Raw genomic sequence first — 27,625 nt, forward strand, 5'->3', positions numbered from 1 at the left:
GTTAAGATTTCTTATTATCTTTGGTGGTGCGTACTGGAATACAAGGTAACAAATTGTCACTTATGTTGCAGGACACCTCTGCACTATGCAGCTGCAAATTGTCATTTCCACTGTATTGAGACACTGGTGACAACAGGAGCCAATATTAATGAAACAGATGACTGGGGACGCACCCCTTTGCACTATGCTGCTGCTTCTGACATAGACCGAAAGTAAGGAAGCTTCTTCGTATTCCTTGTTGAAAGTGTTCTGCTAAATTAGAGTCATTCTATTCTTTTCATGATGCTATTTCACTTGAGCCAAAAAAATGATCCTGCTAGCAAAGGAATTTCTCTCAGATGTGCACATAGCTCCACACTGAGTTGCTCTGACTATATGCCAAATCCCCAGATGATGTGGCATTTCAGCTCAGTTACTTTTGATGTAACCCACAGTTTTGCAGCCACAGTGTCCTACTGAACTATTTTACACCACATTTTCAGTTTTCCTCTGTGTGGTTTTCTCACACAAGGAAGCTCAGAGAATTTTCTACATCTGCTTTGCAAGTCCCTCAGAAGGGATGGAGCAAGAGACAGCAGCAGAGGTTTTCCTAGGTGAGCTGCAGTGACAGAAAGACTTTTAGCCATTCTGACAGACTTTCTTGAAGTGATGGGGTAGAACTATCCGCCAGTCTGTCTCCACTCTCAGAGCTGATAAAAATGCCCCCCATTGGCCAAACAGGTTGTTTTCAGAGACTTTAAAAAGAGAGAGGACTGGGGAATATCCTTTGACAGAATGCAGTGCTCTTCTTGGGAGAAGGGGGGAAAACAGCTGCAGCACTTAGAAATCCTGTGGTTAGAGACTGCAGTTCCTAATTCCCAGATAGTTGCATATTTTGGCAATCTCGTCCTTATAACATACTCTATAAAACAAGTTCAGTTATCCTGTTAGTTCTCTCTTAAAACTGTTAGTGGCCTGTGTTTATTGTAGGTTATCCCATGTTTCTCTCTCTCATTCCTCTAGATGCTAAGGTTTCTTGTGTAGTGAGGTCTGGTAAAAATACATCTGGCTCATTCCCAGCAGAATACCATCTCAAAGCCACTGAGGCATCACAAGAAAACTCAGGCTTAACTTTATGGTAGAGGTTTGAATGCCATACCAGAGCCTTGGTAGCTTCTTCATCATTTGCTGTGATATAAAGAATGTCTTCCTTATCATCCTCAAACTTGAGCAGTGCTGGAAAGAAGGCAGGAGGATCTTCAAAGGTCTGTGCTTGTCATTGCAATCAGAATAGGCTTGTAGGAAGGCTTTCAGCACTGGCTGTTTCTAATTCTGTCTTGCTCAGGAGAGGTGTTGCTTGGGATGTTGACAGTGATGATTTGGTGTGTGGTTTTCAGCTTTTGGCTCTTTGTAGGTGAAGTTCCTGCATTTAAACATGCGCTTGGTTAACTTCAGGATATACCCACTTCCATAACTAATTAAAAACAAAAGCTTGCTTTACTCACATCCTGAACATTGTCAGGAGTGTGTGGCCTTTATTTGCCCTCATAGTCCAAACCTAAAGTGAATCTGATGTTGTGGTGCTGTCTTCTCAGCAAATTTTCCAGTTTGAGATGCTCTGGAAGAAGTCTTGTTACACAGATGATACGCTATTTGCAGCCCATGATTTTATAGGTCAGCATATCTTTTTTTCCTGCTGAATGGCAAAAACCTCCCAAGGTCAGGCAGTCTCAGCCCAAAGAATCTTCATAATTATTTAGCTTTGGATGTGGGCAGGTTTGAGCAAGGAGAAGTCTTGGTGCAGGGAATCTTCTTCTGGGATGTCACACATCTATAGTTAACTGAAAGCAACTGCAGGTGGGACTTCAGCATAGCACATGAGTGCTGTTTATGAGCTTACAATGTTAATATTCAGGGGAGTTATTTTATTAGTAATAAGTTTTCTCTGAGTCAGTGGACATCAGACAGACCCTGCGTTTGTGGAACAACCTATTATTGCTAGCACCCACAGGAAGAATGTCGGATCTTGATATTACAAATGGGAAAATGCGTAGTAAAGAAGGAATGTACTGTTCCGTATTGTGCAGAAGCCAGTCTGGAATTTGCATGTTATATGGATTGAAATTAGCAAACTGTCCTTCTACAAGCCTTTCAAGCTACCAATCCATGATGACAGCAGTTTGTAAATGTATTCTCTACTAGCCTTAGTGGCCAAGAAAGCTTATGGCTGTAAGATCACAAATTATAGTGTTCTGTGTGCCATCCATCCAGCTGGGAAGCAGAGGTGCCAAAAGTAATCCAGGAGGGTGCAGGAACATGAAGACATGCTGAGAAGACATTCTTTGAAGAACCTGAAGAACCTCACCAGAAGATGCACACATTGTTTCCAAGATGATTCACAGAAAGTGAGGAAGAGCCAGCAACCCAGCTAATGCAGAATCAAATAGGCCGACTTAGTGGTTGAAGTTTCTCTAAATCCTAAATGCTAGAGAACTAGCAGCTTACTGTAGGAAGAAGCAAGCTTGGTAGTCCTGAGTTCCTCTCTGCAAAGGAAACAAAATGCACAACATTGCTGTAGGGAAAACAAAAGGACTCTAGAAAGCGATGATCAAACTGTTTCTGATAGAGACCAGATTCCTTTCTTGTTTCATTCCTGGCATTGGTTTGCAGGTCAATAAACTAGCACATTGTAGTTGTCTCTATAGCTTGCAAAACTTACCAGCTGCAGACCCATGCAGTGCACTCATTTAGTTTATGTAATTCTTACTGTTGGCTGGAGGAGGTGAGCTCCTTGCAGAGGAGGTTGGGGATGGGTGGCAGACTGCATTGGAATCACTGGTATGATACTTATGAAATAAGTTGCATTTTTCTGTCCTCTATGCTAAGAAGAAAGAATATTTTAGGTAACTCCCATGAAAATGCTGAAGAACTTGAAAGAGCCACTGAGATGAAGGAAAAAGAAGCTGCATTGTAAGTTTGGTGTCAATAAAGCAGTTAGACCTCATTTCTGGAGAATGCCGCTGCTTTGGGCTGCAGTTTTACACTCTGCTTTTGCTCATTCATTGCTCTGCTAAACACAGTGCTTGGCTTTAGTGAAGGCTAACCTGGAGGAAAAAGCTCTACACTCTTCTCTGTGCACATAATACCTAACATTTCTGTTTCTGTGCTTGTTGCTGAAATGTTGCTGAAAATGTACTGCCTCAGTAATTTCATCATTCTTTAGTATCATGCACTGTCTTATTTTAATGCTTCGCCCTGAGCATGTATGTTGCAAAAAGAAGTAGCCAATGGCTTCCTCGATGCATTTACTCAGATTGACATTTTCATCTAGTTTTTGTTTTAAAAATCCCTTTTTTTCATACGACAGCCTTACGTTCACCACAAATTACAAGCTACGGAAGACAGAACTAATAACAAAATGGTTTCATGATGATTATAAGAAAAAGTGGCAGGACCATAAGGGATCCTTTGAAAAGCACATGATTTAAAACAAAATACAAAACCAAACAAGAGAAGAAAATATGTTTATGTACATATATGCCAGGAAATTAACTCAGCTAAGTCTATTTTTCAGCTGGCCATAGTGCATGTTTGGAGGCCAGTGGTCTGATAGAAGTTTTTACCTGAGTGGTAGCAGTTCTAGGCTGTGTACACGATGGTACAGAGTTGGTAGTTTTCTTTTGGCCTTTGTCATAAACAATACTTTTTGTGATCTAGAGTACCTGCAAAACTTAGGTTGAAATTGTTTTTTGTGAAGCTGATCCTCAAAGATGAGTGGGGCTTTTCTGTTTGAAATAATGGTGAATGTGAGGAGCTGTTGGTGAAATGCAGTCTGAGGTGCTGCTGGAATTAACTGCCAGTTTTCAGGGTCACTCCTAGCTGCAGTGAGGGATGAGTCTGTTAAATATTGTGAGCTCACATTTACACTAGTGAATTGTCCACAGGTGTCTGGAGTTCCTCCTGCAGAATGATGCCAATCCATCCATCCAAGACAAAGAGGGGTACAACACTGTGCATTATGCTGCTGCATACGGGCACCGGCAGTGTTTGGAACTGGTGAGTGCTCAGGCAGTTTCAGAAGTCTCTTATCTGGTGATATACATGTGCCTATGCCAGTATTATGAACTTCCCTGACGGTTACTATTTGAGTTCTTTGGATATTCAGAAATCTGTAAAAACCGTGTAATATGGTGCAGCAAACTCAAATATATGCAACCAGATGGATCTTAGAAATGTGTTCATCTTGATAATCCAGTCCTTGTTTAACAAGCTGGTGTTTAAATGTTGTCTTTGAGTGGAGTTTATATGTGTGCTCAAATTACTTTTAACTGTGATCAAAATATTCCCAGTATATGTGTATGTGCTAGCAGTAAGGGATAGTTCCCAGTGCGTGGCAGCATATGTGCCTTATTTACCTGGCACATTATCTGACTTGCAAATTGAGGGTAAATAGCTTTTGTCAGCTGCTTACCTGCAGTGCCTTTTTTCCCCTGGCGAAGCAATAGCCGCATTGATAGAGTTACCATAATCAAGATTAACCTTGTATGTAATGTAACTGGGTGGTGGTGTTGTTTTTTAATATCCTGGACCTGAATGATTAGAAATTGCATCTCATAAGAAGCCAAATATTTTTAGCCAAAAATTGGATTTGGGAGAGGTATAGTATGGATTTATAGAAGTTTGTGACTTGTAAAAAGGAGAGTCATGAAGATAGGTGTTAACTGAACTGCTTGATATACAGGGTGACCCAAAATTATTGTGTCACATATAAATAGGCTTTAATTGCTTAAAAAATAAAGAGCTCTGATTAGAGTATTGTATAGAGCTGCTTTAGTAAGAGTGTGCTGGTTACTGTTCTATGTTCTTTGGTTCGTTCTTTCTTTGTTGAAGAGTCAAAGTTTGTAATTATTGAAAAGGATTTCTGCACAGCACATGCTGCTTTCACACCACATGTAACTGCACTGTCCATTCCTGCCATTGCAGGAGAAATACTGCAGCTGGCCTACAGCACGGTTACAGCAGCTTGTAAACCTTGACCTGTAATTATACCCTGGGTCAGAATGTCAGGTGGGATGTTAGACCTTTTTAGCTCCCACCTGCAAGCATGCGTATTTAGGACACTTAAAATATCAGTGCTCCTTTGTTGCTTGTGGCAGCAAATACAGCCTTTCCTTGTTCATAGCCTTCTACCTGAGCTGATCTCTTGTGATTCTGCCCGTGGGGATGGAAGAGTCCTCTGCTAAACCTGCTGCCCATTTGGAACAAACTGAAAGGTTCTTGGTATTTGAAGGGTACATATATAGAGAGAGTAGCCCCCTCTCTGCTGTGTACAAGTCTACACTTGTATGGCTACAGCAACCTGTATTGAAACCTTACCCATGTCTTACCACCAGATTCTTGCATGACTTGCATGAGCAGGGACCTCCATAAAAGCATCTTTGGTAGGGAATTCTCTTTCAGCCTTTGTGTCATGGTCCCCGTGTGCTGTGAGGCATGGAGCAGGCACAGAGCAAGGTCACCTCTCTTTTCTTTCACTTGTTGCTTTGCACATTGTCTGGCAACAGATCAGTTGCAGACAATGACCTGCTGTCAAGTCCCAGTGTTGCTTAGGCTTGCCAGACAAAAGGAAGCGCTGGGAATGCAGCGCCTATCAGAGGTGTTGGGTTTTCTTTTAATTCTGGAGGATGAAATGCAAACTGTGGGCTACAAACAGCTGTGCAGCAAGTGTTCTATATTTGGACAGAGAAATCCAATGTTTTTCCATGTCAGTCTCCTGTCTTTGTGACTACAGCTGCAGTATAGAAACCCAAGGTCAAGCATAATTTCCAGAGGTATAGTCATACAGCTCTTCTGTGTACTCCGGTGAAAGAAAAGTGCTATGAATTTTAGCCTTTTGCATGCAAAGGAACACTATTGCAGACTAGGGTGTCTGCCTGAAAGGTCTGTGGCGGCTGGGATTTTGCCATTGATGTTTAGAGGCTAACAGACATCTCATTTTATCTCTGGAATACAAAAGCTAAGTATATCAGAAAGCATTTGTGCTCTATCAACAGTAGGACAAGGACCCACCATCTTTGCACCCACTGTCAGAAGAAGGTGATTCTGTTTAGTTTGTGTGAGCAGTTGTTCCCTGGCTCTAGTGAGTTACCAAGTGCTGAGGTTTATAACTTTACATCTGTTAATAGTGACTCATTGATATAGACACCACCTTTACGCTGACTTCTTTGCGTTGCTTGGATTCAGGATGGCAAAAGGGTCAAGACCAAAGTCTTCAGTAGCTGAAAGGTAACTGTGCTTTTGGTATGAAATGGAAATAACCCTCATACCTAAGTTAATCACCTATTCCAACATGAGACTCACAGGTGTTAAGCTAATTGTTGATTCTGCCTTCATCTGATAAAGCAGTGTCATTGATAGACATCACAATCCTGTAATGCAATCAAATTGGTTTTGACAGAGTTATGGTTATTTACGGCTCTTTGAAGGCTCTGTCTAAAAGCTGCAGTTAAGTATTCATCTGGTGCAGATGGAAAGGAGCCTCACTGTCTTGTGAGGCTGACTGGTGGCTTGGTCACAGTTTGTTGTGCTCTCTGTAGTGGACCTATGACAAGGACTTCGTCATGAACCGTGATCTGTATTTCTGGTAGCTATTAACCGCAGTACTTCAACTGCTCTAGTTATTCATATTTGAGTGAAGGATTCAGTGAGGCTTAATTTCTTCTAGGCGTGACTTTTAAATTGATATCTGTTATAAAAGTGCTGACTTTGAAGCACGAATCTGCATCACAGGAATTCTGACATACAGAATACTCCTAAAATATTTCCATCCTGAAGAGGATTTTCAGGCAGGATTACTGAAATAAAAGCATTATTTGTCAGTGCCAAAACCACTGTTATTTTACTGATTTATCCCTTGGATAAATATTATTGATAGCTCATAGATGAAAATATCTAGGAATTATCTTCCCTACAACAAGACGGTTCTTTATGGGCATAAAGCTGTTAGAGGAAAGAGGTCATATAAAAATATCAAGTTTTAATTCTGATCAAAGCTAAGGCAAAGTGGGTGCAACAAGAAGCTTGATTTTATGAATAGTGGTTACTAGTATTTCTCTACATGCACAACACTGTACTTAGGCAAAACGTCAGGGAATTATTTCAGTGTTCCAGAATATGTCAAGTTTATCAAACACCTTACAACATTAACTTTGCTTCCCCTCTTCCCCCTGCTTTCGTTACAAGCGGTATTTAAAGTAGCTTACTTCTAAATAAATGCTCACTTAAGGAAGTCTGCAGAAGAAGATGCAGGATCCAGTGGAGTTTCCTTTGCTGAGGGATCTGATCTGTGCTTTAAGCACCACAGCTTCTCAGCATGATGAGATATCTACATGTTTGAGGGTAGTTTAAGAAAGACTAAAAAACCTGAAGAAAGGTTTATCTACCATATATGTTTTCATTTTTTGACTAATGTGTTTACTGTGAGCCCAATACCTTGGCTGGAATTCAGCTATAACTCTCCTTGGGAAGAGGAGAGGTATTAGGAGAAATAAGCATTGAGAGTGAAAAGGTCACATCCTTTGACCCAAACAAATAAAATCCGTGTTTGTGTGTTCAACTGCAGAGCTCGATGACAGACTCCTTTTTCCTGGAGGACCTTTAGGTCGTCTGGGATGTTAGTGGGGTTGTTGTGCTGCAGTGAATGACGTGATGCTGCTAAAAAGAGAAGAGTGGAAGCAGATCCTGGAATTCTTTCTCCATCTGTAGGGAGCCATTCATGAAGGCTGAATGGTGGGCACATGTGCTCGCAAGCAACCAAAACTCCCATCTGCTTCCCTGCTTCTAAAAATAACCTTACGTTTGGTTAACATAGCACTGACTTCTTCGGTGTTGGGTACTCAGGGATATTGGTCATGATCGCTAGCTGGTGTTTTAGAGCTGATCCCATCGCCAGGCTACTTTGAAAGCAATAAAATTATGGTGGGTTTTTTCATTGAAGTGATCTCTTATCACAGAATCCTTATTGGTGCGAACAGAGTGAAACTGAAATTGTAATTTCACACTGAAGTTCTGTCTGGAGAGCCAGTCAAGCACTTTGTGCTAGCAAAAATAGGTTTCTGTGCAGTGTTAGGGCAAACACAATGAAATGCCTGTCTCCTGGAGTGAAATCTCTTCTCTGACTGAAAGAATCAGTGGTTATTCTTTTCTTTTACTCTGCTCTTTATTCAAACAGCAAATGAAACTCACTTTTTGGCTAATAGAAATCAAATCAGCACAGGGGCTGATTCATTAGAAGCTGGGAGGAGAGCATGGTTTCACTGAACACCATGCCCAAAAGGAAAGGCAGATTTCAGTCTACTTGCCCTGAAGCACAGCTGTGTGTGACGGGGAGAAGGGGCAGAGGGAGATTTCTTTCTAGCAGAAGGTTGCTTGGGCTGTGTCATGCAGGGAGAGGCTGGGTTTGAAGAGAAGGAAAACATCTTTTATTAGACTGGCTGCTACTATGGGAAAATAGTTAAACTGTGCCTTCAAAGCACTTGGTTCCTTAACCTGGGGAGGAATTGAAATCACAGACCCCATAAATCTGATGTGGCTGCTACTGATTATATATGTCTCTTACCAGCAAGAATTTGTTCATTCATCCATCTGTGAGCAGGACAGTGGTAATTAGTGATGAGTGGATCACAAGTGTGGTTGGGATAGGTGTTAAAAAGCCTTTAGCCACATAGGGATCTGGCTCAGATGCTTGTCCGAGTGGCAGTGCCTAGACCTCCTTCTGACACAGATCTCTTCATTTGGGGGATACATTCTGGGTTTTTTCCTCCATAAATGGCTGTCCATCCCCATGACCGATATCTTAGAGGGAGTGTTTAGTCTAAAACCAGCAGTGATAGTGTTTCATGCAGTGAATGTACCTGTAAGAGCTTTTCTCGCCTGGAAGCTCCTTCGTTAGTGGAGAAGTGCAAAGTCATTAATTCGAGTGGTTCTAAAAAGGAAAAGAACTTAGAAACTTAATGCTTGAAAATAGCTTTAATAAACCTAATTTGTCCTTTAGTCCTAGAACCCCCTGAATCACGGTAGACTGATTTAATTACTTGAGTTTCAATGTCAGCATTAGTGCCAGATATACCCACTAGTTAAACAACCGGTAGGAGCCTATATATGCTAGGTATGGTGATATATGTTAGCTTATAGCAGTGCATTTTGGCTTAGATTTTCTGTTTTGGAAACCAGATAATTTTGAACCTAAGAACATTTTCTAGACATCTAATGCTGCTTTGTGAAGCGAGTGAGTGCAGGAATTCACCATTTGCTCTGGCACCCTGCTGGCACTTTGGCTTGTAGGGTAGGAGTATTGCCTGGAATCTTGGAGGTTTCTTTTGTCTCTCTGACAGACTTGGGCTTTATTTTTTGGTTTATGTATTTATTTTCCTGGGGTGGAAAAGCAAGGCGCTTCTGCCTGCTGTCTTCTGACAGAGAGTAACAAGGCCTTTGCAGAACTGCAGGAGACATTTTTCCTTCAGTTTGGAAGAAGTCATGGACTTCTGCTGTTACCTTGTCTGTGTCTCTGTGTGTGTGGTGTTTAAATGTAAGTGTATGAAGAATATCTGACTCTCAAATCTACTGAATCCAATGAAAAGGGCATTTGATGATGGCATATGGCATTGCATTAGACTGTATAGCTCAGAAAGAGCTGTGGGCGCTGGGATTTTAGAGGTGTAATCAGACCTATTTATACAAGGCAAGATGCTTGCCTGCGTGAGCAGACTTTCAAAAAGAAACTGTCATTAGTTTGTTAGTATTTGAGGGTTACAAAGCAACCTAACTTCATCAGGCAAGGTCTCCCACAGTGTGTGTATTTTGTGTCTGTCTTTTGTCTATTGAGTAGATTGATCTTAAGCATTCTTACTATTTTCCTCTTTCCCCTCTCCACTTACGAAGTAACGCAACTGGTATCTATTCACAGTGGCTGTCTGCAGTAGGCAGTAGTCTCATTGCTTCAGGAGTACTCTATCAATAGGTAGAGATGGGTGCACAGAGGATCAGGTCTTGGTTTAGGGTTCTGTTCATGCAGTGCTTGTAATGCAGTTTATTGTACAGGAAAAACAAATCAATGCAAAAAAGAAAATACCCGAAAAACACTTGCAGATTACCATTATACTTAAATACTTCTGTCTTTAATTGTTCTAATTGACATTTTTAATTAGATTGGAAACAAAACTCCATTGGATATAGTGAGTAAATGAAAAATGATTGCATGTTGTGTATTTTCATTTTTCTTCAGACTTCTTAGTATTTTGCAATCTTTGCATTCACTCTGATAAAGCCTGAGGAAGAAGAATCACACCTCTCAACTAGCATGCCATGTACTTCAAGCAACTGCATGTGTGCTGCTCCTACTTCCGTTGGAATTCCTTCTTGCTGCTGCTTACAGGCTTAAGCTTTGCTAGCAAGTCTGTTGCTTTTCCTCAGTCAGTCTTAGGAGTGTGAGTCAAGTGCACGTACCTGCGTGGCATGACACTTGCCTGGATGTTAAAGTAACTCTGCATTTGGCGATGTGAAATGGAACCAACACTTGCCTGTTTTCTGGAAGTTTGTGGCCAGTTTCAAAGTGGCTCAGAGAAGAGATGTAAATTACACGTCTTCGAGTCTAAATTTAAAAGGCACTTGTGTGTAGAGGCACAAATGAGAGGAGAGTAGCAGAAATACCATTGAAAGGCACATTTTAAGCATTGGCTGTGACTGTATCTCACCAGTGCCCAAATTTTCTAGCTGAAGAGGAACTTTCTCAAGGATAATAATTTCGCACAAGCCTTCCTGTATCTTTTACACAACTGTATGAAAATTTACTAAAGCTTCAATGGAGGGTCCTTAAACCAATGTATGAGGCTTTGCAGAACCTCAGAGGAAGACTTTCTGGCCAGAAAGACACATGATTTGAGTGTTAAAAGTTCCAGGTTCAAATCTCTGCTCTGACTGACAAAGAAATTGGGCTTGTACATCCCAGGAAGCAACCATCACATTATGCTGGCTGGTACTGGGTAGGATCTCTTGCTCTCATTTGGAGCTGTCATGCTTTGTGTAAATACTCATTGGGTGAGGATCTCCTGTATAACCCACTGAGTATGGCACTTACATGGTTTAATATGAAATGATTTTGTATGAAGTGGAAGAGCTCCAACAGAAGATTAGTGTCCTGCGAGAGAACAGCCAGTGGCCTGGAGGTCTACTTGAATTTTGAGGTTTAGATATGTTTAAAGACTCAAACAGTGTTCTCTTACACACCAGGTAAGTGTCCTGTTTGCATGGTGGTGACTGTTCTGGTAGGGTATTGGGTATTTAAACTTTGTACTGGAAGAGTTGCATGGAACAACTAATAGATTTCTTCAGACGCAGTCTGCCTAAGCTCTTGTGAAACTTCTCTTGCTTATGTTGTTTTAACTTCACCCATAATCTACACACGAGTGAAATTGATGTAAACACTGATTAATCTGATTTTTAAAGCCTGATTTTAGGAAAACCTCTCAGACACTGGGTGAAGGATGTGTATTGGTGTTAACCTCATCAAATCGAAGTAGTGTGATCATTGGTATTTACGAATATGGAGAGAACTTGCAGGATTGCTTGTCCCCATGAGGATATGTTTGTACCACTTCACCTTTGGGTTATTCAGTCAAGACTAATTTAAAGCTGTGCTTCCCTGGTATGAAGTACTACAGAGGTTAATTCTGTTACTGTTTTCTATCTCACCTGAAACAACTGATGAGAAACTTCAGTCTTGCGCTTGCCACTTGCTGGAAAAGCCTTTATTTAAAAGAAGCTGCTGCTGGTATGTTTTCCCCCAGTAGAGACAATGATCTGTGGCAATTTGTTAAGGAAGATGAGATTCAGAGTGACATCCTGCCTGATGTGTTTGTATTCAGTTCTGAAAGGGACATTAAAAATTGTTACAAATCCCCACTTCTGAATGACCCTGTGCTGATAAGCTACATTGCTATGCAATTATTGCAGATGAGCAATGCCCAACTACTTCTTCATTGTCTTCATTGCCTTTTGATCAGCTCTTTGCATGTGTGAAAATCTCTGAACGCTGTTTGCTTAATGACCTTTCAAAGTAAAGGCCACTTACAGGTTGTACACATGTAATCTAATGTTTTGCCATTTTATGATGAGTATTGATAGCACCAGAGAATAGCATTAACAGTGCAGACGTATGGAATGTAGAAATTATTGCGTTACTAACATGGTAAAACACTCACTTTCGCTTCAGTGGTAGTTAGATCAAACCTTTAACATAACTACCAGCAGTGCACTTAAATGGCTGTGCCTCAGAACGTGGCTGCATGGTGGCTTGTACAGAATCAGATGTTGTGTTCTCTCTTAGGATTTCAGATAGCACCCAGTGTTAGTGTCTGTGGTCTGAAGTATCCTGACTCATTAACTGTCATATGAGTCAAAAAAAAATGGGGGGGAGGTGGTGAGGAAGCACACACCATATCCTGCTATATGATCCTTTATTATAACTGCAAGCAATAAATCCTCTTATGCCTGTAAATACCCTTACTGTGCAAATACAGTTGTGAGAGCTGTAAAAGTTATTGATCTTCATGCAGAGCTGGGGGAGAGAAGACAGTTCATAATAGCAGCCTTGGAGTGCTATCAGTTTGTAACAACCGAAGTGAGTAATTGATGTGTTTTATCTTAACTTTGTCTGCATCTCACTCCCAAAGCATTCAAGCTCCTGAGTGTGAAGAAGACTTTACAGAATAATTGCACACAGCATTAAATGACACTGTTATGGGAAGTGAAGGGGGCATGCTGGGAATTTCCCAGAAGCAGAGAGGAAGAGTATCCTTACCTTTTAAAGGGTTATAACCTGGTGAGAAGGAGGAGTGCCCACCAATTTCACTTGCAGTGCCTCTGCACAATTCTAACATCCGCTTAAAATCTGTGGGCAATCAATATGTAGAAATGTAATCAGCTAAAAGACACAATGTGTGGCACCAAAACTTAGCAATGAGAGATGCTGGGACATGCTCCAGTCAGCCACCAGTAACCATAAACTGTTAGGAATTCATGCTTATTGGTTTGTCTTCACTGAAATGCATTGGCCAGCTTCGAGCAGGCAGGTGTGTATCACAGCACAGCAGACACGCTTGGATTGCTTTGCAAGGTCTGTGGATTTAAGGTTCCGTGGCTGTCAGGGCAAATGGTTTTGAGCAATAAATTTGCCTTTGTAAAAACAGATGCAACTGTGGATAGCTTCTTACTCTAAGATGGAAGCGTTTATGGAGCTAGAGCCCCCCTCAGGGACACACTGTTCTATGTGTTCTTATAACAAGTATATTTAATGAACTATAAACACATTGTTAGAATCATAGAAACACTGTGAAACTGGAGAGCTGCTTGGTAACTTGGACCTGGTACTTTTTGTCTCTTTGTGCACGATGTTTATCCTTCAGATGTCTTAGTTCTGATCATTATGAGGCAGTGCTTGATAAGGCATCCGAAAAATTATGAGTGCTGTGTCTTTAATCTTCCTTCTCTTGCTCTCCTTTATAATTTCCCTTCGTGTGCTGCATGGCTGTGTATCTGAGAGCTACTGGCTTTACCATGCAATTCTTGTTTACGCTTGACTTTCTGATGGAGACATTCAGCCTTAGGAGTAATAAGCTCATTAAGCCTAGTCTGCATCAGCCTAAGCTGCTTTAACTCTAAGCCATGGAGATGCCTTTTGTGAGGGACTCTCCAATCTCACAATTTGTTCCTTTAGAGCCTTAATTTTGTCAATTTTGTGTGTGGGTTTTTTCATTTGTTCAAAAGGCAGTTCCGTGCCTTGATGCAGGAGACTTTTGGAGCCTTCTGACAGGTTTAGGGAAGTACTCCTTTGGTAAGATTTTGATCCTGGAATTTCAGCAGATGATGATCAACGCAGCTAACAGTGATTAAATTAGATTGCTGTGCTGGCCTTACGGACTCAGAGAAAAGGCCCAGGATTAGGCAGGCAGAGGAGCAGGCTCAGTGCTTGGGTTTGTTCAGTGGGATTTTGTTCTGGTTTGTTTACTCACTAGAGAAAATCAGAGCTGGCCACTGCTCCATCCTGTTTATAGCTATCTTATATAAGAGAAGAACAACATTTTAAACTGGAGGTGGCTCCACATGGTAAAACCAAATGTGTTTCCTAACTCTGCCCCAAACCTACTGCAAAAACAGTGTGGGTCTTGGTTTCTTGGTTTTGTGTTGGCTTTTTTTCCCTTTAGCGGCAGGGAGTGTTAAAATTCATATTACCTCTTAATGCACACGCCCACTTGCTTATGAGTGCTGTTTGCATCAGCACACATTTCTTTCCCAGTCCTGACATTTTACAAGGCACAAAATACACAAACAAGTGAAATTACTGCTTAAGTTTCTAGTTTTTCCATAGGATTTGAATTAGAGTCCTTATTTCTTACACTTTATGCTTTATTAATGCTAGCTTGTATTCTAGTTTGATTTTTTTGATAAATTAATCCTTGATATAGGTCTATTAAAGACTAATATGTTACACCAAAGTTCAGGCATACATCAGAGATTAGGATATGCCATCATCTTGCAGCTACCTACCATAGGCTTTCACTGGTCTCTTTGGAGAGTCTTCCATGTTGTCATACCCTAGAATTGTCCAGATTGCCACAAAAACTTCCCTTCCTCTGCTTCAGTCTTTCCATTAATTCCTTACTCTGTCAGACAAATCCAAAACAAAAAATCAAAGAAAACCTCACAAGCTTGTGTGAAAAATTGACTTGTAACCTTCTAAACACGGCAATGCAGTTCTAGTTACCTGTCGGGCTTTGCTTTCCTTTTTACAGTCTCCTATTACTAGTTTTCTGTAAACTGCTCATTTCCAGTCACAAAGGTATTTGGAGACTAACTCTTTGAGTAGTTAGTAAGTAAAAGGCCACGCACCTGAGCAGTGCTGCTCAGCAAGTGTTGAATTGTCAATACTGTGTGTGATTTTCTTTGCAGCCTCAATGGGGTGAGTTGTCAGGGTTCATGTGTTGTTGTGAAGTGGCACTGATCCATAGTTCCTCCTTCTAGATGGACAGAAATATAAGGTTTAAAAAGCCTTAAAATACTTTGGGACCCCTGAAATTAAGAGGACCATAAGAAAGTGCAATGCACGTTATAGATAATTGTAAGAGTTCAAGGATGTGTTGTGTTTTGTAAGGCAGGTTCTACTTTGCTAAGTTATAAAAATGACTGTGAATGACTCACAGCACAGTTATAATCATTCCCTAATGCTAAGTATGCCTCAGAATTATCCTAATCACTGTATTAAACATGGCTTGCATCTGCACTACCTGTGTAGCCATGAAACTGCGTGTTTCCCAATGTAAGCTTACTGAGGGCCCTCCTCCACTCATCCTGCCTTTTGAGGGTTCTTTTCTCACTGCAGCAGGCTCAGTGATTTCAGGAAGACTCATGAATATGGGTAAGGATGTTCATGACCAGTTTTATACTTTACTCTGTGGGAAACAACTTGAAAAACACCTCACAGCAAAGGTAGTGAAGTATTTGTTCCTCACAGTCCTTCAGTACTCAGTGCAGACATCTGGGGACAAACACGTACCTTTGTCTGCTGGTTTATAGCCAAAAGAACTCATCCTGCCTCGTGTGAAGATGTTTTAAGATTGTCATTTTTATTTTTCCCCCAGCTTCTGGAAAAAACCAACATGTTTGAGGAATCCGATTCTGCAGCTACAAAAAGTCCTTTGCATTTAGCTGTAAGTATGGGACTTGTGTAAAGTGTTCGATCAGCATCTGCTAGAACAATTCCTTAATCCCTGTCTTTGAAGCAAGTTTAATCGTAGACTTGTTTTGAAGCTAGGAAAGGATGTAGGTTTAGATGTAACAAACACAGGTTGTGGGCTGGAATCGCTTATTATGTTTTCGGCAGTTGAAGCTCTTGGTTTGGTTCTTACTGATTGTGATACCCGGGTAAGAAGACGACACAGACACTGAAGTGAAATTGAATGGGGGGTTACAACTTTTATTTATAAGTAGTTTATAAAGTTGGGGCCGGAGGCTGAGCCTGTGGTTCTGATCGTGGATCTGATGTTCTGGAGATGCGCAGAGTACAAAACACTGTCTGGTACACAGCAAGGTGCAGGGGGAAGCATGCTTAAACCCCCAGCAGTGCCCTGGGAGCGTGCCACAGGCGGTGGTCCGTGATCATGGTGATGGCTGAGTAAATGACTGCACAAGGCAAACCAGCAGGAAGAAAAAGTCAATGTTATTGTCCTTGCAAGGAGAGGAAGGGCTGTACGGTCTGCATGGCACCTTCGAGATAGATACCTCACGTTGTTGCAAGTTGTTTACTGAGGGCAATTGTACTGAAGAAGAAAAGCTGACAACTGTGTCAGAGTATTTACTGAGATACGGGTTTCCTGTGCCCTGATCTCCTTTTGCTTTTCTTCTGCTTTTGCCCTTGCTTTCCTTAAGTAGCTGTCTTGGTCTGACAGGGAAATGACTTTTTGCTCCCTGCACTGTTCTATTCTTTTGAACTTTTGGCAATGGTCAATAGCAGCAAACTGCTGCCACCACTACTTACCCTTGAAGTTCAGTGTCTCTGTGGTTCTCCTCACCTGTGCCCAACTGGCAAATTATTGCCTGAAGTTCCTCACGTTGGGTTGTATTAGAAGGTTAGAGCAATTTCCTTCCATAAACACGAGGAATTACTCAGTTTCTTGGCTGTAATCCTTTCAAGTCAAAGAGTCAGTCATAAGGAATCAAGAAAACTGTAATTTCGGCTGTGTTCAGGAGGCTGTGACAATGATGGATTTTATTCTCATTTTGCATGAAAGTCCTTGAAAGACAAGAGTGGTGTTCTTTACGTGACACATTTCATATTTCTAGGCCTATAATGGTCATCATCAAGCCTTGGAGGTACTTCTCCAATCTCTAGTAGATCTGGATATTAAGGACGAGAAGGGACGCACCGCTTTGGACCTGGCTGCGTTTAGGGGACATGCAGAGTGTGTGGAAGCTCTCATCAGCCAGGGTGCTTCTGTCATTGTAAAAGACAATGTGACCAAAAGGACCCCTCTCCATGCCTCAGGTGAGTATGATCTTATGTTACACTTGTGGTATAAACCCTACAACACAGAAGCAGTTACCCTTACCTACCTGCTATGCCTATGCACATTTCTTCTAAACATGAGAAGGAGATTTTGACATGTACTGAGGACTGCTGCTTGTTTGCTGGGGGGAACCTACATTTAACCCTTTATCTCTCATTTCCTTGTTTTCTTCTTCCCTCTGTCCCTGAGGTTCAGTCCCCCCTCACACAGCATCCTGTATTTTTCCACACCACTACTGCTCTGCCCTTACATGCTTGCCTCTGCTTTACTTCACCCCTCTACCACCTGCTCGTTTAAGATGTGTGATGTTTCTCCTATGACACCTTCTTTTAATGGTTCCTTGGCCACAAAACCAGGGGAAGAGAGAACACTTACCTCACTGCTTCTCCTGGGGAAGAAAGGTTGAAAGTACAGGTAGGCTCTGACTGGTGATGGTGATGGAGCCTGGTGTCCAAAGCTTTCACCCTTTTGCAGAGGCAGCATGACAGAAATGCATTCCCTTTCAGGCATTATCCTCCTCCTGAGCTAGCCTGTGAACTTGCTCTTGCTGGGAGTCTGCTCCACTCCTCATGTGTTGAGTGTTAATGCAGCGTGCCTGATTAACTGGAGAGTGTGGAATTTGCCATTTATTTAAAGGTTATTATTTAATAGGTACCTAACAGGTAAATACGCCGAGGTTCCACAGGGAACCTTGCTCCTCTGGCTGTTCATCGAGGGGCTCAGTGCAGCATAGCAGTGACCTCTAGTGGAAGTAAAATTAATACTTCATTGGATAACATTTTCAGGGCAAATTAATTTGCCAATTAAGACAGGCTTAATTGTCTTTCTGTTTACCTTTTAATCTTGTTTGTATTAAAATGCATATACACAGGGGATCATAGAATCACAGAAGGGTTTGGGTTGATGGGACCGTAAAGCTCATCCAGTTCCAACCCCCTGCCACGGGCAGGGACACCTTCCACTAGACCAGGTTGCTCCAAGCCCCATCCAACCTGGCCTTGAGCACTGCCAGGGATGGGTCATGATGATGAACAAAGTGTGGCTTTGGTACATTATCACTATAGCAGTGATTCTGAATTATTACAGTGACATAGGTGTCTTGTTGTCACAGCTGAGTTGTTGAGGGTTCTGCAACACTTAGAAAAGTAAATGGTACCAAAGTTATTTGTTGCCGCTGGCTTTTTTAGCAGCTCTGACTTAAAATATAACTTTGTTGAATAAATCTTTTGAATAAGATTCAGTAGATTTGTTCAATAGAAGGTGTTATTTTAACACGCACATTTCCTACCTTCGTGCAAATTCTGATTGTGGGTTGTTTTTTCTTGTCTTTATTTTTTTAATTGCCTGTATCACTGTGCTATGAGTGCCTTCCATGTAAAAGCAGTAGGAAGATGCTCCATAGGCTTTTCTGGTCTGTGATAATTATTCTTCTCAGATTAAAAACAACCCAGGGACACAAGGAAAATGCTCATGAAATCTGCAGTGAAGCCGATTAAGTTAGGTGGGTAAAAAACAAAAGGCAAGGAAATTCTACCCATGGGAATGACAGAGTGACAAGGGACCGTGTGCCTTAAGCAGAAGGGAAAACATGGCACAGGCAGGTTGAATGAACTCTTACCACAGGAAATTTATTACTGTCATTAATTTGGAGGCCGTCAAATGTGAGATAAGTGCACTTTGGGTTAATATCCATTAAGACATAAGTTTAGAAGCTTCCATTCAAGAGCTATGCAGGGTTCTGTGGAAATTAACTCTGGAGTAAAGCTCCTATCACCAACTACTCCATAAGCCGCTTGCAACTGATGGGTTTTATTACGCCATTTCCCAGCACTATGTTGTGTTAGGAGCCAAGAGTGATACCACCAACCAGACACTGCGTGCTGCCACTGCAGCTTTCAGCGGCTTTAATTTGCAGTGCAAGAGGTAAATTGGGATATTTTGAGACCTCAAAGGGCATTCCTGTGGAATGAATCCCTTGCACATTTGCCCACACAAAAGTGAATACCAGTGCAACGCAGTGCACTGGGAAGAGCCAAGGTGGCAAGTGTGCGCATCCCCTGCAACACGTTTGCCTTCATTCCTTCTAATTACACAACGCAATGGCAATTATGGCGGCCTGAGGTGGTAGATTGGATTACAGGGCTCTGCAGAGCTCCATTCAGTGAGGGGATTTGTAACCTCAGTAGAGAAATCACCCAATGAAGTAGTTCTTTTTTCTGCCTAGCCCCCTGAGGGAACAGACTTCCTCTGACCTCATCACATGGAGAATTTCCTTAGCCTAAATTACATGTTCCCTGTGTAATTTTATTACCACCAGTCTTTCCTCTGGCTAGCTTGAGGAATCCATTGCAAATGTTCCCCTAGGGTTAGTGCTGTAGCTCTGTCGGTAAAACTAATGTTCCCTGCAGGGTCTGTAATGCTTTGCAGTCACTGGGTCAGCTCCTAAGAGCTTCTGGGAGAGTGTTCTAAAGTTAATTCACCAAACCCCTTGTCAGACATTGGTGTGAACAAGTTATGATTTCTCTTCCTCCTGCTGGGAGAAGGAGCAGATCTCTTTTATCCCCTAAGCCAGTGACTCATCAGCCCTGCAGAACTGTTTACATGTTATGTATATGGCATCACTTAGTGGTAAATAGCTAAAAATGCCTTTTATTTGTCTGGTTAGAGCGACCAAGATTGGTTTTGGATGAGTTATTTAAATGTGATGTGACAGAGGTGGTGTCCGAGGGTTCTGCCTCAGCCCACGGGGTGTAGGCAGTGTGAATGCATGACTTGCTGTAATAAGAACACAATCTATAGCTACTGAGTACAGGAATTACTGGTTTTCAAAGAAGAAAATACTGATCTCTTCATTCCATAAAAGGCTGAAGCCTTTAAGCCAGCTGACACACGGATGGGCTTCCAGTGTCAGGCCCTGCAGAACGCAGTAACTCAGAGCTGTTTAAACAGCAGTGGGTTACGTTTTAAAATGAAAGTTCCATTTTTGAGAAGCAGCTGTGGCTTCCAATGGCATTAAACGAGATGGAAAAACCCAAAGGGAATTTTAGTCTCTGATGTGATGAGCTGTTACAAATATGACATGTGTATGGTTGGTCATTCTGTGCAGATGCTTCTGTTTTCCTAGCAGCGCTGAAGAACTTGCTTGTATGGTACACACAAGAAGCAAGAGCTTTGACCACGTACTTTCTGCTGTGGTCTCAAACCTGGTCACAAAAAGCCTTGTCTGCCTGCTCAGTCTGTGGGATTCTGAAATGCTGTCTGATTTAGTAGAATCTTCTCAGTACTGAAAATCACAATCTCTGCTTTACTCATGTGGGATTTTTGTATGTAAGGGAATTAATCCTTATCATATTGAGGTCAGGGAAATAACAGCTCACCATTTCACAAGCTACATGACAATTGTGTGAATATTAATTTCTTACACTGTGGAATATTTTGTTTATAAGAAAATTTCTTATCCATAAACATTGCAATGGAAAAATGTCTAAAATGAAACACATTTTAATCGAACATGCTTTTTTTTCCCCTTTATAGTCATTAACGGCCATACACCTTGTTTGCGGTTGTTGTTGGAAGTTGCAGACAACCCTGACGTGACAGATGCCAAAGGACAGTAAGTTTTATTTGTGATGGGGTTTTTTTCAGCTCTGTGATTCAAACAGCATCTCAGATTTCTCACCAAAAAAATCATTTATCTGAAATACTCTATTTCCTGCACTTATAGATTCTGGCAGAGATTATAAAGTACATATTCAGTTGACCTAAGCCATTTGGAAAGGATTATACATAAATCTGAGGCTCTGCATCACACATTAAACAATTGTTCATAGATGCTGGGGAACAGATTCAATAGAAACTAACAAGCTCCTGAGATGTTTCTATGGAGTCTTGCTCTTTCTCAAACCTTGCTGTTCCAGGGTTTACTTGGTATATCAGGCTGGCGCAGTGGGACAGAATGTTTATTTGAGGTCACACATGCGTCTGAGATGTTGCTACAAAAATCCTATTTCTCATTCAATGCCAGTTATGAAGGGACAATAACGTATATTTTTGAAGTGAAAATATGGTTTAAATAGTTTAAACAACTCATGTAGGGTGCCTGGAACATATCTGACTGCACATACGGTTTTAAATGGTATTAGTCTATCTAAATATAGAAGGAGAATAGATCTCTTTCAGAAACAAATGGAAGATATGTTAGTCCAAATTCTGTTTCCTCATGTCCCTTCATCCCTTTTAGGCAATCGTGCAACATTTGCACAAGAAATGCTTAGGGTGGTTCTCATCTTGGTGGCTAGCAGGGGCATTCATTCACAATGCTTGGGCATTGTAAAGCCCATGGAGGTGACAGTAACTGTAGGTTATTAAGAGAACAGATTGTTTTCAATAATGTTGCTCTGTAAATGGCTTACAAATGAGTTTGTATTTCAGTCATGGTAGTTGGTTGTTAAACATCTTAATAACTTCATAGAAAAGGTCTTCACTTGGGTGTTACATAGACGAGTGTAGAGAAAGAAACAGCATTGTGGGTAGGAATGGAGAGAAACGCAGGGCTTCCTGATCTCTCTATTCCTGTAAGTTAGCATTAGGAAGTAGCATGTCGTTTTATAACTGTGACTGGTTTGGTTTTGTCTTTTTCTAGAACCCCACTGATGCTTGCAGTGGCATATGGGCACATTGATGCTGTTTCTTTATTACTTGAAAAAGAAGCATCTGTGGATGCAGCTGATCTCCTGGGATGCACAGCTTTACATCGAGGGGTGACTTAATTTTTATGATTCTTAATTATTCGTTTTACTGTGACTACAACTCACTCATAGATATTGGGATGTTGTATGTAGGGAATACTGTAAATGATTGGGAAAATAACCAAGCAAGTCAATGAGGTAAAAAGCAGGACAGATTCACTCTCAGTAATGCTCTGCTTTTGACTTTTCCTTGTTTGCTTTAGGTAATTAGCTGAAATACTGATTAGACCATTTTTTCTTGGCTTTGGACACTTTACAATAGCAATCGTTATTCTTAGAACCAAGCACCTATGAATTCTGAAATTAATCTCTTTAAAAGAACTGCCTAGGAGTTATTCCATTTTTCTTGGGGAGACGGTGTAAATAATGTAAAGCTCAAATTTTTAATAGAGGCAGTGAAACTTGAGGCACATCTTTTCGGGGAGTCACCTTCTTAGCCAACGTAAAGTTGCTGCAAGAGGCGATACTTATGCAGAACTCCCTGATAACTGCAGTGAGCAGTTCAGCTTAGGAGTCCATCACATAATAAAAGCTATGGCATATGTTCTATATTGATAGCGATGCGTTAACATGCTCAGGACACCAAAGTTAACTTATATATGATACAGAGGTCACTGATACAGTAGCTGGCCAGCTGGAAAAGCAGCTTTTCCTATTTCTGATGATATATTTGATCCTTTTTTTCCACAGCTCTTCTCTCACATTCGTACATGGTTTTGAGAAGTCAGACTGAGGTTTTCTGAACTTCACCCCTATTTCATCTGTTTCCGTAGTCTTAAACTCCTCTTTGTTTTTGGACCTCACTTAGTGGAGTCTCTTCCACAGACAGCCTTTGAAAGACAGTGCCAAGTGTATTTCAATGTATCAGTTATCATAGGTACTCATGGGAGAAAAGGAGCTTTCATTTATGCCTTCTGAATCTCATCCAGGCCATCTCATGTTCACAGGCATCAATCCTATTCCATATTTCCTGGGCAAGAATCTGTATTATGTCAACCTCTTTACCCATTTCTTTGTTACCAGATTATGACCGGGCATGAAGAGTGTGTTCAGATGCTGTTAGAGAAAGAAGTATCTATTTTATGTAAAGATGCCAGAGGCAGAACACCTCTGCACTTTGCAGCAGCTCTGGGTCATGCCACTTGGCTAAGTGAATTACTGCAGATAGCACTTTCAGAGGAAGACTGCAGTTTGAAAGATAATCAAGGTTATACACCGCTGCACTGGGCTTGTTACAACGGTAAGGTTTTCCCTGTGGGCTTAGTTCAAATGTGGCCTCAGTTTTAGGGAAGCAACCTAACGCTTTGAGAAGCTTGAAATGAAGAAGCAAATTATCTCCCTTCTACTTGCTCTCCGTAGTTAGCATTTGCTCTGTTTGCCCTTCAGCTCAGAAGCCAGGGAAATTACAGCATTACCTCCCAGTGCTTTTGCAGCTCATCTAATCCCTGTCACGGGAGGCCAGGGTGAAGTTCTGGTTTTACTGATGTCAATGATAAAACTGATTTCTATGGGGCCAGGAATGCTCCTTTAAGGAGTCACCTTCTTATTTATTGATGTGAGACTCCACATAAATAGATGGCCATTCTGAACTGATTATTCTAAACTGGATCATCTGATCTTGTTGCTAAATATGAGGACAAAGCTTCTCAGTATCATAGAATCATAGAATAGTTAGGGTTGGAAAGGACCTTAAGATCATCTAGTTCCAACCCCCCTGCCATGGGCAGGGACACCTCACACTAAACCGTGTTGAACCATGTCGTCAATTAAGATCATCTTTGGAGATGCATAAAGCAACTTACCGAACATCACTTAAAAGAGAGACTGTTTTTCCCATTCCTCTTTTCTCGATAAATGTTAATATTAGCCTGGATCTGTTTATTATTTTATAATATAAGAACTTATATACACATTGTGTTCAACTTGGAACTTCAAATATTAAATTCTAATCTGTATAAGCCTAATATGAATGAGGTGAATTACCTGTGTCTGATCTCTTACAGGTCATGAAAACTGCATAGAGGTACTATTGGAACAAAAATTTTTCCGCACATTCTATGGTAATAGCTTCTCCCCATTGCACTGTGCTGTGTAAGTAGAAATCTCCAGTACCAAATGCAGATCTGTTGTTTTAGGATATGTCTGGAAGAAGTAGCAGTATGAGAAGAAAGTCATGCTTTTTTGCGGTTATTTTAAGGCTGATCATTAAATTGTCCTGACACTTCTGCTGAAAATGTGGCAGAATAAAGAGTATTTTTGCATAAATGTCATACATCTAGGCTTTTCGATAAAATATCCACTTACAATTAAATAGCTGCATTTCTGCTCCCTTTCTAGTTTCTTTTTCCTTGCTGACAATTACACACCTATGCCTTTTCTTCAGACAGGGTGGAACTTTATAGCTCTTCCTTTCTTAGGCCACGACCTAGGCTATACTTCCTTTGTCTGTGTATGTTTTTTGAGGTTCCTTTGAAAGCCAGCGGCTGAAAGTTAATATATTGGTCAGAATCAAGGTGATTCTTTTTTAGCAATAGAAACAAAGCCTTAATGAAGATAGGACTTTGAAACAAGCATCTGTGTCACACTAGAATTGTGTTTTGTGCAGGCCATATTTTTGCCAAGACATTCTCAGCTGAGTGTTTTCCAGTCTGATTTTTCTCACGGTCTTTTTTACTTGTGAGATAATCTCATGTCTTAAAGGTTTGGTACTTCTTACTCAGGTCCTAGCCAAAGGGACCGATCAGCTTTAGAGGCAAATTCTATATCCAAAGTTCTCATATTACTTATGAACAACAAAAAGGTGGTGGCTATCATGAGTTATGCCGATGCTTATTAAAACATAAAAGCATATAGAAAGCACTGCTTTTATTCTGCTTAAAACAAAGTTCTTTGTGGCTGAAACATAGTATTTAAAATCTGAATTTCAAATGATGGCTTTGAAAAAAAGCGCCTTGACCGATTGCTTTCCAGATCCAGGTGTATTTGACATATAAACTAAAAGATTTTAACATACTAAGGTTTTAATCCTAGGTTTGTGCAGCACTTTCAATTACCTTTTTCAATCACCATAGTGAACTGCAGGAGCAGCTTTGCTTTAGCGACTGAAATCCATAGTAGCAGGTGTAGTTTGGTTAAGTGGAGAGATGGTGAATATTCAGAAATGTGACTGAAAGCATGAAGGCAAATGTATGTTAGGATAACCAGTAAAAAATATTAATGGGAAGTGAAGGGAATTAACACTGTAAAATGGGTAAAGATGAAGACATTTTACCTTTCTGAAAATGCCTTTTCTTTGGCAGAATCAATGATCATGAAAACTGTGCATCACTGCTCATTGGAGCCATCGATGCCAGCATTGTCAATTGTGAAGATGACAAAGGAAGGTAATAGTTTCTTAAACAAACTGCATTTCATGAATCCATCTAGTATTTTTCATAGTTCTTTCTGAACCTCTGAACTATCTTGGTTGAGCTAAGACTTGCCCTGCTGACTCCTTCAGAGGGCAGTTTACATTGCAACAAAGTTAAACGGTGGCTCACTTGAAGCAGGAATACTACAAAGTATTCAGTTTCATAGTACATATGAAAAGAATACAGAAGAAATAATATTTTGTTTGTGCAGAACATCCATGACTGCAGGCTGTTTCCCTGAACCTGTTCACTTCGTTAAATGCTCAGACATGTTTATCTTTGCTAAATGGAGTGATACTGTGTACCCATGGAAAAGTGTTTCATGAAAAGCTTTAATGTTATGCTGGCATTCACTGGGTGCACAACTGAAAACATCTATGCAGCAAAACAATACTGATAGCGGAATACATATACATTCAGCCAAACCCTTAATTTGTCACATTAATAACGTCCTCACTCTGTGTGTGTGTAGGTATATATATATCCTTTATTAAAATTGCTGAAAATCTAAAAATGGGCTACTCATTGTTTAAGTAAATTCAAGACCTTCAGTAATGGTGATTACTTACTCCTGTAAGGCTAAGACCATCTCACCTTTTCTGATAAGCAAAACCTGATGTATGACTATGAGCTGGGCTGTGTACCAACTTTCATCTCTATTAGTCATGCTTCAGACTCAAAATGCCACAGGGAGACAGGGAACAAATTCTAGTGTCTCAGCCTTGCGAAAACTGATAACCTTCAAAATGGATTGAATTCCTTCTGCCTTTTATATTAATGCTGTTGCTGTGCAGTATCTTTGACTATAACTTAAAATACTTTGGGGTTTTTTAGTAATGGATCTGTTCTTTTCTATTAGTTCTTCCCATTTTAGGCTTGTTAAAAAAGTAAAATCAGATGGATAAGACTGCGGGATTACACTGCTTTTCATGTTCCACAGTATGCACTGTTAAATAAATATGCTGCTAGTATGAGGTTCTGAGATTTTCCACACTGTCATATCTACCTCCTGCTTCCCTGTTTTTAAAGTTGATACTGCACCAGGACAGGGACTATAACTATTATTTAACTTATTTCAGCTGCTGCTATTCTATAGCTTTCCCCTGGTGATAGGAAAATAAGTTCAAAATGGCTTGCACTTCCAGGTTCACGGGCAAGTAATCAAACAGGAATATTGCCATTCCTTAGCAACAGCTGTGGTCGTGTTACTTTCCCCACAGAACACCCCTTCACGCAGCAGCCTTCGCAAATCACGTGGAGTGCCTCCAGCTCCTCCTGAGTCACAGCGCACAAGTGAATGCTGCGGATCACGCAGGGAAAACACCGCTCATGATGGCAGCTCAGAACGGTCACATAGGTGCTGTAGGTAAGTGCATCCTCTGTTTGTCTCAAAAGGTGAATGCTACTGCAGTGACTATCCCAAATAAGTAATCATTTTTTTCCCATGAAAACTAAGGAAGGAAAATAAATTATGTGGCTGTCTGAGAGAAGCTACTTTTACATCTGTAAATAATTTCTTTTCCTCCTCAGCCATTGTTTCTCTGCAGACGTGGTGAACACTTACAGGAACAAACTTGTGTCTTACTTTCTCCTAAGAGCACACTGTAAGGAGCATGAGGGGAGCAGTAATTCTATTCCCTTGTTTACTCCCTTGATTTTATGGAGCAGTAAAACTGTATGTGTGAAAAAGATTATGTAACCTTTTCCTCTGCTCTCTTATGGGAAGTCCTATGCTTCAAACGGCAGCTATCAGCAGCTGCTTTTTCCAGGCTAGACTATATACTGTAGGCATACAGATTAGGATCATATTGGCTTAACAGAATTCCCTTTTCTCTAGCTTCAACAGCACAGACTGCTGAATTCTTTATATCTGCTTAGTCCGCTCAAAGCAGAAGCCACAGTTGTTCTCAGGAGAAGGTGATTCAGGCAGACCTTGCTGATCTGCAAATGGGAAGGTTCATAAATAAAGACATGTTTGACAGTTTGGGGCACGGTGAATGGACTCTTAGCTCTGCCCTTACTTGCTGATTAACCGCACAAGATTAGTCTGTTCTCATTCGTTATTTCCATTTCATGTTCATAAAGCTTACATCACATAAAGGCTTAACTGATTAGCGTGCATGCACACATATACTGAAATAGTAATTTTTCTCCCTCTATTTTTATGTGTTTGTTTGCCCATTGGGTTTATTCATTGATTTCTGTTCTATACCTCAGACTTTTTGGTGAACATTGCCAAGGCTGACTTGACATTAAAAGATAAGGAGTCGAATACGCCTTTGCACTTGGCTAGCAGTAAAGTAAGTTGAAGATCTCTGTATGCTTCTATTCTTGTCACAGTCTGTCTGTCTGTCTGTGTGTGTGTGTTTAT

At 40.9% G+C, this 27,625-nt stretch overlaps 1 protein-coding gene across 1 annotated transcript in view; it reads left to right on the forward strand.

Annotated features, from left to right (window-relative positions):
- ANKRD44 (ankyrin repeat domain 44) overlaps positions 1-27,625 on the forward strand; it is a gene marked incomplete at its 5' end in the record, with an annotated part of 69,390 nt that overhangs the window by 36,757 nt on the left and 5,008 nt on the right. Inside the window, 12 exons of the mRNA XM_080621328.1 lie at positions 72-212; positions 2,866-2,949; positions 3,924-4,035; positions 15,672-15,740; positions 16,873-17,074; positions 20,631-20,709; positions 21,739-21,856; positions 22,868-23,084; positions 23,848-23,935; positions 25,144-25,227; positions 26,475-26,620; positions 27,472-27,554. Of these exons, the coding sequence (XP_080477454.1) occupies positions 72-212; positions 2,866-2,949; positions 3,924-4,035; positions 15,672-15,740; positions 16,873-17,074; positions 20,631-20,709; positions 21,739-21,856; positions 22,868-23,084; positions 23,848-23,935; positions 25,144-25,227; positions 26,475-26,620; positions 27,472-27,554 (1,423 nt within the window). The remainder of the gene's footprint in view (positions 1-71; positions 213-2,865; positions 2,950-3,923; positions 4,036-15,671; positions 15,741-16,872; positions 17,075-20,630; positions 20,710-21,738; positions 21,857-22,867; positions 23,085-23,847; positions 23,936-25,143; positions 25,228-26,474; positions 26,621-27,471; positions 27,555-27,625) is intronic.

Source organism: Psittacula echo (genome assembly GCF_963264785.1).
Source record: "Psittacula echo genome assembly, chromosome: 6".
In the NCBI taxonomy this organism is placed as follows: Eukaryota; Metazoa; Chordata; class Aves; order Psittaciformes; family Psittacidae; genus Psittacula; species Psittacula echo.